At 43.9% G+C, this 14,452-nt stretch overlaps 1 protein-coding gene across 1 annotated transcript; it reads right to left on the bottom strand.

Moving 5' to 3' along the window:
* Positions 1-451: 451 nt before the first annotated feature.
* Positions 452-13,809, bottom strand: TMEM200C (transmembrane protein 200C). The gene is made up of 2 exons (XM_037018996.2): positions 13,696-13,809; positions 452-10,815 (listed from the first exon to the last, which is right to left on the bottom strand). Exon 2 carries the CDS (start codon positions 10,734-10,736, stop codon positions 8,853-8,855), a length of 1,884 nt encoding a protein of 627 aa, XP_036874891.2. The 5' UTR covers positions 10,737-10,815; positions 13,696-13,809; the 3' UTR covers positions 452-8,852.
* Positions 13,810-14,452: the final 643 nt, after the last annotated feature.

Below are 14,452 nucleotides of genomic sequence, written 5' to 3'. Positions count from 1 at the left end.
TGGACATTATGGTAAAATGTTCCAGATTTGAAGAGGCCCTCTCTGTCTCATCTTCTCAACAATCTCCTTCTCTACCTTTAAGATTTTAGGGAGTGCTTGTAAATCAGAGGATACAATGGCTAGATTTTTCATTCTGAGACCCAACCTAGTATTGTTTTGCAGACTTTTTCTTCCCTGAGGTAAGTATGCTAATGATATGGGCAAAAGAGAAAGCACTGAAGTATAAAGATCTGCATTGTTGTTGAAGTTGTTTTTCCTCATGTGTGCAAATGAAATCAGAGAAGAATGAGGTGACATATCTGGGACCTCATCATTTTCTGTGAACAGAAAAGGCTCTGCATTCACTCACCAGCTCCAGGGGTTATAATCCAAAACAGACTTTTAGAATTGGAGCTTACAATTTCCTTCCGAATGACTGTGGGAGCATGGCTAAATAATTATACGTCTCAGCCATTGTGAAAACCAGTTTAATTAACATTTTTCAGGCATGTCACATTTACACAATTGCTAAATAATTTTCTAAAATTATGTTGCGTTAAAAATTGCCACACATCAACTTGGATTATTTTTACTCATGGCCCTAATCATGCCTGAAGTAAGTTTCTTCTTTTCGTATCACTTTATTTATTTATTTTTCTTACTATTATTTGGTACTGCTGTTGAAGATGATTCATACAGGCTAACCAGAAGCTCTGTTCAATTTATTTGTGTTCTGTTTAATTGCCATTGACTTAATCAAAGTTGGCTTTTTTTTCAAAGTTATATAGCATTATTAAATTTCCTTTTTATTCACTTATTTATAATAACAGAAATCTTGGAAAACATTCCCCCTATATCTCAACTTAGATTATACTGTAAAATTAAAAGAAAGTTTTTCACATCCAACAGCCATGGGATTGAAGAAATGAGAAGGTTGCAAACATGCACTTTGTGTTTTGGCTTTTTGAAAGCACATATTTCAAAAAGACATCATTCAATTTACTCTCTGAGAAGATATAAAAAAATTGGGTGCAAACAATGCTATATTATGAGTAGAGTACTCAAATTACCTTTTGGTCTCCTTTAAGCCCATTATTGTTATTATTATTATTATCATTACTATTACTATAAATGCAATTTTTTTTGTAAAGTAGTAATCCCCAATAAGACTAATAAATCAAGGAATGTTCTCAGGCACGAGGCTGAAATGCAATTAGTAATACAAATGGAAGAAATTGTACAATCAAATGTGCAAACACTGAAGTAATATTTTGTGCTCCAAACACATTGAGATGTGTAGTTATACAAGCAGAGAATTAGCATTTAGGTAATTAAATTAGCCCTTTGGAATTTTCATGCTTTCTCAAGAATTCTATTTGCTTCCTGACATTTATAATATCATATTAACCATAGTCCTTAATACCAGTATTTCCAAATATTAAACCTGTTACCAATAAATATATCTCTTGGAAAGATTTATTTAGTGGCTCTGATAATAAAACTACAATTGATAATATCTGCTGAACTTTATCTGCAATGGAAAGTGCTTTTGCAAAATTCTTACTTTCATGGATTAAAAAAAGAAAAAAGACATTTTATATTTTTGCTTTGACTGTGTTTGTACACTAAAATGATTTTTGAAGAAATCAAAATGTGGGACATTCAAACAAACAGAAAAATACTATTTTTTTTTTACTTTAATAGACTTTATATTGAAAAGTAGATTTTTTTTTTGGCTTATCTTTTAGTTTGCAGCTTTGTGTGTAAATGATCAGGGTGCATTTATACAGTGCCAAACCATTATTCTGGCTGAATCTGGTTTCAGAAAATACCTGCAAAAGACTGGCTGTTTAGAAATGAGAAAGCATCATCTTTGGGGTGCCAGACCATGAAGAATACTTGCACATATTTCAGACACATTTGCAAGAGGATGACTGAGCCTTAAATAATCTTTTTTTTGCCATGAACATGGGTATGAGGAGAAAATAGGAATGGGACTTTTTGTTAATAAAGACCAATTATATTTTCTATTATTAAAAATTATGTTGTAAATTGATATAGAAATATGTCTAGATGCTGTAAAAATACCCTGTGGCCTGATAAAACAGCCCCTGAGTTTATGCTGTTCCCAGTCCTTATAGGACATGGATTAGCACAAGAGTATTCATCATCCTGGAAACACACAACATTGCCAAGTGGCAGATTCCCCACCCACATCCCTTTATACCACATCCAGAGAAATGATTTCTAGACCTTGAATGTTTAAATTAAATGATTATTTTAAAGTAGTGTATCATTTAGCAAAAATCATTATCACTCATGGAGATGGTTTAGGTCCAATAGAACATGGTTTGTTAGTTCCACATACTGCTACCTCTCATTTAAGAAATCCTGCTAGTTGAGATCAGTTATAAATGGTGAATAATTAAATATCTAATGGTAAATAATAAGTATTTTGAGTATTTTAATGCCCAAATCAAGTTAATCTTAATACCAACTATGCTTCTACTACTTATAAAAGGAGATATCTATAGATAGATGATTGACAAAGACAGACAGACACATGATAGCTTTTGTTTTTTTTCAAAATAAACTTGCATTTTACCTGTGATTGTGGGGATACTAGAGCGATGTCAAATATAAACTGTCCTATGAAGATCTGGTTTGCTAAATTGTGTCTCACCTTCCTGCTGGGTGTGCTCCTGCTGGGTCCACTGTTCTACACACCTTTTCCACCTTTGGGCATCTAGCTGACATTTTTTTCATTTCTCAAGATTGAGCTGCAGGGTGCATCCCATACGTTTCTCGTGATACTTACATTGTATTGAAATGATGGGTTCTGTTCCTGTGTCAACAACAATACTACTGCAATCCTGTGGTCTGTGATTGTGTCTTATTCATAGTTTAATCCCTTCCACCTACCACAGTGCTTCCCTGACTCATGACAGGCAGTTAAAAATGTATCCTGAGCTCTACAAAAATGAATCATCTATTTTTCCAGAAAGACAGCTGCTTCAAGCCAAAGCTGTGTACTCCTACAGGTGAATCATTTTCTTTTACATTATATCTGTATAAAATGGTAAGGCAATTATCACATAAATAAAGCAATAGCAAATCCCTACACTGAGACAAAGTAGTGTTTATCGTCTTGCTTCAGTTGACCTAATACACCAGTTCCAACTAATAACTTGCATATTTCTTCCTTTGTAAGTATAGACATAATTTAAAGATAGTTTTCAGTATAAAGAATTTTTTAGTGTAAAATCAATTCTTTGTAAATTTGCCCATAAGTTTATTTTCCATGACTAAACATTATTAGATGCTTAGCAATTCCTAGTATCAAATGGGTTTATGTCAAAATGTTACGTTGAATTTCTGAAAGATTGAAGAATATACAAATTAATGTCAAACCATGAATTTGCTGAAAGAGTTTTCTAAGGAATAAAAGTTGCTGTAATCTTTCATTTTAAGATACCTGTCTACATAAAAGTGATTTACAAACAAGAGTAACCACATGCTCAGTTGTGAAACAAAAAGCTTTCCTCCTGATTCTAACCTTTGTCTTTTTCTCTTTTCGCAGGATTTTCTTTTTCCTCCCACCTCTGGTTCTGTGGCCTTTTTCCACCCTTGTGACTGACAGTCAACCTGTTGCCCTTGGTGGGACTCGGTCACAGTGTGGGGTCAGGAGCACAGGTAAAGCAGCGCAGGTTGAGACAGGACCAGGCTCCCTGATTCTCCGGGTAAATCTGCATCAGCTTTTTTAGACTTTTGATCAGACATATACCGTGAGCAGAAAAACCTATGTTAGCTTAGTGAATCAGCCAAATGTCTGCTCTTGTCATGCAGGGCCATATCACAGTCTAGTATTATCGATGGGATAAGGGTAGGGAGCCAGTTCAAAGTTAAATAATTATATTTTCAAAGGGTAAAAACCCAAAAGTGGTTTTGGGGTGAAAGCTAAATTCCCAGGATGGTAGGCATTTACAGCTCTTACTGTGGCTCATGCCCCTATGAAATCCAATGTTAGCCCTTTGCTTTTCCGACATGATAGAGAAATAGATGGCTTCTACAAATAAGGAGCTCAACAGGTCTGGGGAAGTGGCAGGTAGCTGTTTGACTAAAGTTGTTAATGCAAATGAACTCCCAATTTTTGGTGACAATATAAAAACATTTAATTTTCACATCCATTTAAAGAAATTCATTCCTTTTTGCAGAAAAAAACTTCAAAGATAATTGCTCTCAAAAGGAAAAAAAAGGTCTTAAAATTAAAAAAAAATGTTCTTAGAAAAGAAAAATAAAATCTTCAAAAAATTGCTTTTGAGAGTCATTCAAAAACTTGGTCTCAAAATTCAGTCAATGATTTTTAGCAGAAAAATGGAAAATTAATCTAGGTCTATGGAATGCAGTTTGCAAGTATCAATGCTATTCTTTGACTGTAAAATATGTTTTATATATTGACAAAAATACTATTCTCATCAAAATACAAATTCATGTGCCTAGTTGGTCATATTTTTATGTTGTTGGGGAGTTTTTTAAGTTGTCTAACTCAAAAACTTTCAAAACTGCTTTTAAATAATCCAACATGACTAGAGAAAACCGGTATAGAAAAACTTTTGTCTAGACATTTAAGTACATCAACATGTACCTGCTCCTCACTTTGGGTCTTCATGAGCCTTTCTTCCAGCCAGCTCTCTAATAGAAAGGGGCTGGGACTGCGGGGTTAACCTGGCTTTTCTGATGTGACCAGCCTCTGTAAGTGGAAATGGAATAGACATCACCACATAGAATCAAGTAAGCCAGTTTGGGTCCTCAGTGATTGCTGCGTAATGCCAGGATGGTAGGACTGGGCAGAGCAGCTATCTAGCTCTCCTTAGTTATATTTTCTTTTGGAAGAATTGTAGCACCAGAAGCCCTCATTTTTTAAGATCTATTTTTTCTTTCTAATATACCTAAATTATAAAGACTTTTTAGTACAGTAAGTTTACGGTTGTCCTTAACAACCGAGTAGTAAATTTAGCCAACTAATTACTTTTCTGTATTTTGCCTTAATAATAGTAGTTAACACTCACTGAAGGTTTATTTGTACCAGGAGTTGTTCTAGTTCTTTCAGTATATTAGTTTGTTTAGTCCTCATTTAAATAATTAATTCCATGAGTCAGATGCTATTTATTATCTCCATTTAAAGATGTGGAAACCCAGGTACAATGTTATGTAACCCTCCAAGTCACACTTGGAGCCACTATGCTATGTTGCCTTACACTTCTGATTTTTAAACATAAAATTATTCTGTCAATAAAAGGAAAGGCCATATGAAATTATTCTGTTTAGCAGTTGATCCAATTTTAAATAAAACCAAAATAACCTTGAAGCACTCTGTGAGCCAACCCTGTTGTAAGCACTCTCACAGATAGTAATTCATTTAATAGTCACTCCAGTCCTGAGAGGTAGGCACCATTATTATTACAACTGTATGGGAAAGGAAACTGAGACACAGAGAGGCTAAGTAGCTTGCCCATTGTCATCTAGCTAGTACATGATAAAAGTCTGGGCAGGGTTGGGGGAATGCATATGCCAACCATTGCAATTATTTTAACATTCTAATCCTGCCACAGTTGTTTGCCTTTGAACAAATTGTTCCATCTTGCTAATTCTTAGCAACCTCATTTATAAATAGAGTGGAGGGAGTCCCACAATCACTAAGATCCCTTCAAACAGTCCTATAGAGTTGGTAGAAGAAACCCTTCAAAGTCACATAGAAAAGAAATCTTGTTTATGCCAGTCTGAAGATTTAAACAAAAACTCCACCTTTTAAACTGGCTGCACATTCTAACATTTCTCTGCAAATCTCTAAGATTGGTTTTTGGTAAAGGATCTCTCAGACAAAACTCTGTATAAATCTTGACTCCTCTGTTTACCCACTATGTAACCTGAGTAAGCACTCCAACATCCTGACCTCAGTGTCTTTCTCTGTAAAATGAGGATAGTAATAATCCTAGTTCAGTTGGGTTGCTATGAGAAGTATGAGCTAGTAAGTATAAAGCATGTAAACAGAACAGCCTTCAGTAAGTAGTGAGAACAAATTTAGGTTGGTATGGCAGAAGATCTGCTTCTGTGACAAGGATGATTGCAGGGGATTCCTTCTGAGGTCTGTGGAAAGTCAGGGCTCCTCCCAAGATATGGAAAATTGAGCTTATCTTTTTTTATCTTCAGGGAAAAGAATATTCATTTAAATTCCTGGATGGTTAAGATAGATATGACTTGATTCCGAGCTAAATGAGTTTCTGAAATTATTATTACATTTCCAAGGGCCTGTGTCCATGAGATCAATATGAACTATAAGTTATATATTTAATCTGATTAATATAACTAGGCAATCAGTATGGTTAAGTCTAGTCAACTAGTTGGACTGAATTTTCTAAAGCTTGTAAGGGATAAATATTTTTCTGCCCAACTTTTTAAAGTTAAACTAAGAGGTCATGGTTTTATTATTTGCTACATGTCTTACAGTGCATTTTCTGAGGACTGGATACAGTATTTTAGAGCCCTGGAATTTGTTTTTCCTTTTAAGCAACTCACCAATCTCTCAGTATATAAATTACCCAGTATGCCAGACAATAGCCAAGAAAACTAGGGAAATTTGAAAATTTTTTGTAAGTGTGATAAAACAGTTGAGACTATTGACATTCAACACTGCCTGGAGGTATGGTTACACTTGCTTGTCTCTCGTGAAAATTCACCTTTGCTACATAGAAGAGCCAAATAAATTAATCCACACCTTTAAATAAAGTAAGTTTTAGCTTACTTCAGATCCAATCTTAGAATAAGTTAGGACCTCTTAAACTGATTACAGAATGTTACAGTAAAAGGTAGTTTATCGAAGTATAAACTCACTTTGCAAAGTTTTATATACAAATATGATTATAGCCAGGACAAAACAAATACCCTGCATTTAAGTAAAGCTTTTAGAGCTGAAGGCAGATTATATCATTCACCAGAGGCCAAAGGGATTAAGTGACTTGACTAAAATCATGCAGAAAGTAATCGGATATTCCCAATGTTAGCCCAGGCTTTCCTGAGCTCAAGTCAGCCCAGGAAAAACCCATTCTTCTACAGCATGCATTCAAACATACCATCATCATCATAATAATAACAAAAATAATAATAACTACAATAACCACCATTTTTTGTGTACATACTCTAAGCTGGGTACTCTGCTCGGCTCTTTGCATATAGTCTTTTGTTCTACCCCCTCACATCTCATGAGGTATGTCTAGGTACCCCCATTTTATAGACTGAATGACTGAGACTCAGCATTTGTGACTTGTTCAAGGCTGAGAGCTGGGATCCAGTCTGACTCCTAAGTCTGTACTCTTTCTGCTGGACCCACTGCTTCACTCCTGGGGACCAACATGACTACCCCTTTGACTGGATTTTCCTTTAAAATCAGTATTTTAAGCTCCTGCAATGATAGTCTCAGCTGCATGCAATGGCAGAACTTGTCTCCAAATGGCCAAAATAAAGAAACACCATTATCAAGATTCTCAGCTCACATTCAAAGGAAGAGGGCATCACAATGATACATTGTTTACTGTTCTTGAAAATTAACTGACTTTTAAGAAAATCCAGTATACATAACCTACCAAATTATAAAAACATTACCTTTTAGCCTAAGGGTTTAAGATCATGAATTTATCAAGATCAAGTGAGTCAATTCCAAGAAGACACAAATGGAATATTAAGCCTGGTGCTCTGTAAATGAATACTTTGAGGTAAACTAGAAGTATTATAGAAAATAACTATTTGCTTAATGTATCATTCCATTTGAAAGAAAAACTCCCAGATGTTTAAAACTTTAAAATATACTGGAAACCGATTGAGTGGTGATAGCACTGAGCACTTTGCCAGGAGGTAACTACAATCTTAGTAGCAGTGTCAGAGCAAAATACTTTAGATTTACCAGCTGAACTATTAAATGTTTAACATGTGTTTAGAAGCATTAGTTCCAAGGCAAAATGAAGCGATATTATGTTTTAACTGTTTGGAAACTTCTTTTATTAAAAAATATTTTTAATATTAATGCTATTTGCAATACAGGTGTGATAATACTCAATAAAGTATTGTGTACTTGATATAGTGAACTTAAGAATGTGATGGTGTCAGGTTGCTGGTCCACTTCAGGATTGCTGGTCCACTTCAGTCTCCATTAGATACCCTAGTAGCAAAATGTAAATAGCCTTTTAAAAAATGAAGAGGCCTTTGGGTTTACTGAGTGAGTGGAGTCGGGTGGGGCAAAGAAAATGCTCTTTCCCAATATACTCATGCTTTTGGCTTTGACTTCATTTAGTGAGATCAGTTCTCAAAGAACAGAGACAAACCCTACTATGCTCTGCAAAAGCACAGGAGGAAAAAAGCTTGTCATTCACAGGCAGCCATGGACAAAACCAGCAGCAGAATACAGGGGTTAGGGAAATTAGGGACCTCTCCCCAAAAAGAAAAGTTGGGGTAAAGTGCACAATTACTGTAAAAAATATATAATTTTCATTCTAAGAAACTTAAGGGAATTTTATCTAATGAAATAGATTGCTGACCTTGTAATACATTTGGTTTTCATGGAGCATACAATCACCATCAGACATAAAGACTAGTTTGCTTTTTTTAAAAAAAAAATTGCTTGGAGTTATCTACAGGAATCTCATGACCGCAATTCAAGGATAGCATTCTGCAGCTCTTTGGATATTGGATAATTTCCTTGGGTAAATCCACAAGGAAATGAAACTGTTAAATTGAATTCACTCATTCCAGTGAATTCAATGAATTCACTAATTCATTACTCCTATTTTCTCACTTCTTTTTTCCTCCCATTCCTTCTTTCCCTAAATGCCAGTACTTTCCAGTTCACCGTCCTCTACCCCTGTGGCGTGAGACCGGGAAATCATGAAGAGTTTCTCCTTGTTTGTAAACTGCCTCTGCACCTGCTGAGGTGGCTGGGCTGTGGGTGGCCCTTGGCTGGGATCCTCTGGAGGGCTCTGCTCCACACCTGGCACGGTGGTGGCCTCACAGTCTTGACTTTCAGTGGCCTCGGCGTCCACAACCGATTTCAGGGAGGTGCTGGCCTCCCTCAGTGGGGTGTAGCCCTTATTGCTGCAGGATGGGTCTTCCGCCTGGGAGCTGGGCGAGTCCAGCCTGGCGGCGGGCGAGTCCTCCAGCCGCAAGGGGGGCGACGGGGAGGCAGCTTTGGTCAGAAGGCTCCAGTCCAGGTCCGCGCTGCGCGGGGAGGGCGGGGGCTCGGGGGACCGCGGCGCTCGGCAATCAGGGAGCCCGCTGGTGCTGCGGCGCCGCAGGGCTGCGTACCTGCCGGTCCTGGGCAGGCGGCCGCCCTGCCCCCTGGCGGTGCCCGCCGCGGCCGCCGCCGCGCCCTCGGGCTCCTCGTCCTCGCTGGGCGCACAGCGCGCGCCGCCCCGGGCACCGCGGAGGTCGGTCGAGCCCAGGTCAAGTTCGCCCCGCGGGATCTCCCGGGAGCCGCGTTCCCCGGGCGGCCTCTGCCAGCTGCAGCTCGCGCCCTCCGCGCCCTCGTCTCCATCCCCGTCGCGATCCCCTTGCAAAGGCAACAGCGCGAAGGCGCTCAGCGAGGACCCCACGAGGGAGCTGGCGGTGCTCTGGCGCCCCCAGCTCTCGGGTGGGCTGCAGGGCGCCGGGCTGCTGCTGCGGCTGGCGGCCGCGGTGGCGGCGGCCACAGCGGCGGCTGCCCGGCGACGGCCCGCCACGCCCGAGCGCTCGCGGTAGATGCTGTACACGGCCTCCGCCAGACTCGGGGGCTCCCGCGGGCAGCACGGGGACGAGGCCAGATCCGGCGGGGACGCGGCGCCCCTGGCCCTGCCGTCGCCCCCGCCCAGCGCCGCGGGGTGCGGCCAAGAGCCCCTGGCTAGCATCGCCGCCGCCCCGAAGGCATCCCCCGCGGCGCTGCAGCTCCCAGGCTTCAGCTCCAGTCCCCGCGACTGCACGTAGCTGAGGAAGCCATTGAGCGGCACGGCCCCGGGGGGCGCCGAGGCGGGGGCCGAGGGGGAGGAGGCGGCGGCGGCGGCTGCCGCAGCCGCGGCGGCAGCCAGATCTTTGGCGCGAAGGCTGTGCACGTCGATGACGGTGGAGTAGAGGTCCCGCAGGTTGATGATCTTGGTCTTTCGGTCTCGGTTCTCATGGAGCACGGCGTTGGCGCAGATGAAGAGGAAGATGCCGATGCCCATGATGAGGGGTCCGAAGACCTTGAGCTTGTCAGAGTGCAGGTAGCTGGAGAAGATGCGGAAGAAGAACCCCACAGACGAGGAGGAGGACGAAGAAGGGGCCGCGGGCCGCGCGGGAGGTGTGCTCTTGGGCGCTCCCGCGGAACTGGAGTTGGCACTGCCCGGAGTCCCCGGGAGGCTCCTGGACCGGTTCTTACTGCCACCGGGGCTGATGGCCATGGTCGGGAGGCGGTGGCCGCTGCCGGCGGGCCGCAGCTGCTTCCCCCCCTCCCTGTTGGCCCCGTTGGCTTTGGGCCAGTAGCCCACCACGGCCATGGCTATGCCCACCAGCAGTACCAGGATTCCGCAGAGGGCGATGAGCCCGGAGATGGAACACAGCTTTAGCTTGCCTTTCACCACCACGACGTCGTTCTTACGCCTTTTCCTGGCTTTCCGCTTGCGTTTAGGGACCTGGCTCGGGGGGCGGAGGGGATCCTGCTTTCTGGCGGAAATCCTCAGCAGGCCGCCGGTGGCGATCATGGCGAGCCAGTGTAGTGCGCGGCTAGCCCCTGGGGCGGAGGAGGCTGGTGCCCACTAGCTGCTCCAACACCTCCTCCTGCTGCAAAGCAGAGGAAGACAGTCAGAGGGTATGGGTTTGGCTTCAAAAACCCACGCGCTTCGACTGTCCAGCTGCTGGATCCCACCACGTGTGTGCCTCCCGCCCCCAAGGACCTTTACCCACTAACCCGAGTAAGTGATGGATATAGAGACCAGGAGGTGGGGTAGATGGATCATGGCTGGGCAGAGTTGTTGCAATATTTGATAGGTGATAAAACAATTTGAAAGAACACATCGCCCTCTCCCTGCCCCACCTGACCCTCCTTGGCCCTACACTCTTTGTAGGTATTATCTCGTCATGGTTCATTTCAAACCCTCCTGGCTGGCAGCCAATGGAGTTCTGACCATCAGAAACTGAATGTAGGGTCTCAAAGTAGCAGTTGAGGACTTTCCTGCTAAAATCCTTTTCCTTTGCCCTGCTGGAATCAAGATTCACCGAGGGAGCTGCCACAGCAGTCTCAAGTCTCTAATTAAGTGAGGAAATATGTCAGTGTGAGGCCCAAAGTCAGCCAAAGAGTCGCAAAAGTTACTATTTCATAAAGATAAAAGGAATTCATTTCACAGGACGAAGATTAAAGGTCATATGCTGGCAGGCAGATGGCTTATTAACCTCAGATAATTAATAGAGAGTTCATTGCTGGGAGAACACCATAAAGGTATGTCAACATTCTGACAAAGTTGTCTCCCATCCGTTATTATTCCTACAGCTAAAGGCAAGAAGATCCCTCTCCCAGCTTTTTCCTCATCTCTTTTCTGCAACATCTGGGCAGCTTCTTGGGGTGGAATATTTAGTTTTAGGTAACTGGTTATGTAACTAAGCTCTTCCTTCTGCCTTCCTCTCCTCCCTCCGAGGAACTCCCTTAAAGGTATCATGTGCTAAATCTCATCAGGGAATTTGAGAAGTCCCCTAGAATCTTCAAGAGAAAGATATTTTTTCTCCCATGGGAAAATCATGATCTTTAAAAAAAAAAAGAAGAAGAAAAAAAACCCCACATTCGGCCATAATAGCTTTCTGACCCCTTATTCTTGGCCAACAGCACTCTTCTGGATCCCAATATTCAAATGAGTAGGCAATTAACTAGGTACAGCAGTCTACATAAAAATGATGATTTGTAGAAAGACATTTCCTTCCCAAGTGAAAGCTGTTTTCTTCATTTTTTTTCTCATGAGGTCATTTTTAGGAAGGGAGGGTGGCAACGATCAAGGGACTATCTTATGGGAAGTTTAGTTCTTTATAATAAAGCCTGGGCAGGTAAATGCACAGATGCATTAACAGTTAGCTTCTAAAATTTTCACTGCTGCTATATCCCCAGAGTAGAACATTTTCTATTCTGTTGGTTGTGTTCCCTCCTATAACAGATGCTAAAATTAAGGGCATTGCATGAATTTGAGAAGCACAGGTATTACTCACAAGCTTGTCGGTATTTTATAAAATATTTCATATTTTAGAATAAATTACCCCTTAAAAACGTAGGATTACTTAGGTAGAATTTTGCTTTTAATTGGTGCCTGGGGAAGAGCTTTGGTCCTTGATCATCTCCATTATATCAATATAGGCAGGATCTTTTCTCCACCACTGGAAAAGCAAATGGTAATCAGCTCTTTAGAATGTTTGCAAATCAGAATCTCCTTGGAACTTAGTTGGTTTTCAGTGAGGAGAAACATGAGGTGGGTTAGAGAGGGGTTAGCCGAGAGAATGCATCTACAAACCTTTTTAATTTTGTCTTAAGAAGGAACTGCACCAATCAGTACAAACAGATGGTTAAAAAAGAGTTGCTTACTGTCCATCCGTCACCTCCCTCTCCTGAATAGGCACATTTATCATGTAGTTGTTACAGAGACACTACTGTGGTAAGTGATCCCTAGACTCCCGCATCTTTAATGTAATGATCTGGAAGTCCGTGATTATTTTAAGAAGGATTTAGGATCCCAGACATGTTAGAAACAAACCCAGACTCCGTTGGCAGGATGGTTCTCCAGGAGGGAAGGGCTAACATTTTGTTGGACGCTGATAAGCTGCCCTAGGATGCCCTTCGTCTTCGAGGAGGAAGGTACCCACATGTATTTCTCCTCAGTAAGGCAGCTTTGGCTCTGGGTAGATATAATGTAAGAAAGACTGGGATGGATTTTAACAATCGTTCACAGATCTTTAAAATTAGTTCAATAGTTAGTAATCAACTCCCTAATTTATTATTTCTTTGGCTCTGTTGAAGGTTGAACTCCTTAGAGTGTATCGCCGCCATCCGATGTGAAATACTGACAGAAAGTCAGACGCCAAGGAAGACCCACACCTTTGAGGCTTTTCTTCATACACAATATAGGAAAACAAACTTAGCAGTCGAGGTTGCCTGCCCTCGCCGTTTACTGCTTGGTGCTGGTCTTGCCGTGGTTAAGGAATGGAGGATGGGGGAGCAAAGGAGGGATGTCTAAAAATACAACTGCTTCCAAGAGAGACGTTCAAGTTCTCAGCATGATGGATTAAGCCCCACTCGGTGTCTGAGCTCGAAGCCCACAGGCTGAGAGCACCCTGCCCTGCACTGCTCGCGACCCAACCCGGGTCCTCGAGTCCCGCTCCCTAACTGGCAGGCGGCGAGCCCCTTGCCCTTCTTTTCGGTCTGCTAATTTATGTTAGTCACATGAGTGCAGCAGCTGGGAGTCCGCCTCTGGAAAGAAGACTGGCAGGAGCGAAGTGAGGGCGAGCCTGAACTCGCGTTTTTGGGGCAGCGCATCCCCTGTGGCCCGCCCGGAGAAATGACTGTCCCCTCCCCAACCCCGGGACTGCTGCTTGGGGCAGGAGGGGTGGGGAGGGCAGCCGGGGGCCGCGCGCTGACAAAATTGCTCAAAATGGCAGCACTCTAAGCAAACAATATCGCTCACTTACCCGGGAAGACTGGGGCAGCTTGGGGTCGGCAACCGGGCACTCGGGCGACACAAAAGAACCATGGAGAAACTTTTTCAGCCCGAGCCGGCGGCGGAGCGCAGGGCCAGCGCCTTGGGGCCCCGCAGCCGAGCGCGGCTCCGCAGCCCCGCGGGGGCGAGCGCCCGCACAGGGAGGGCAGCCCCCTCCGGTGCCGAGGCGGGAGCCATTTCCAAGAGTTTCCAGGAAGTGTCAGGTCGTCCGCATCCCGCCTGCGTCTGGGAGCCGCTCTCCCGCCGCCCTCCCGCGGCGCCCCTTTTGTGCGGGGCGCTGCGGCGCGCCGGGCTTCGCCGGTGGAGTTGAGCCCGCGGCGGCGGCGGCGGCAGCTGCGGCTCGGGGCGGCCGGACTCGCGGCTGTTGCTAAGAGACCGGAGCCATGACACAGGGAAATTGCTGCAGGATGGCAGCCGGTCCCCAGCTCTGCTCCGCCGCTCCAGGGCGCACCCGCTCCCCGCCCCGCCCCCGCCGGCCTCCCGCTCCCCGCGCCGCCTCCCCCGCCGCCGCTCCCTCTGCGGAGCCGCTGCCCGGGGACCGCGAGGGGGGGGCGGGTAGGCACGGGGCCCCCGGGCGGGGCGGGGGGCGGTCGCGGGGCGGCTGGGCCTCGGCCTTCCGCCCCTGGCCGCCCCAGCCCGCCGCCTGCCCGCGCCGGAGCTTTGTTCTCTTTCTTGCAACTACCTGTCTGAGCCGCGGGCGGCCGAAGGGCCTGCGGGTGGGGCAGCCG

The sequence above is a fragment of the Manis javanica genome, chromosome 9 (genome assembly GCF_040802235.1).
Source record: "Manis javanica isolate MJ-LG chromosome 9, MJ_LKY, whole genome shotgun sequence".
Classification (NCBI taxonomy): Eukaryota; Metazoa; Chordata; class Mammalia; order Pholidota; family Manidae; genus Manis; species Manis javanica.
Note: the sequence above shows the minus strand (reverse complement) of the source record. Positions and strands in the feature narration are given on the sequence as shown.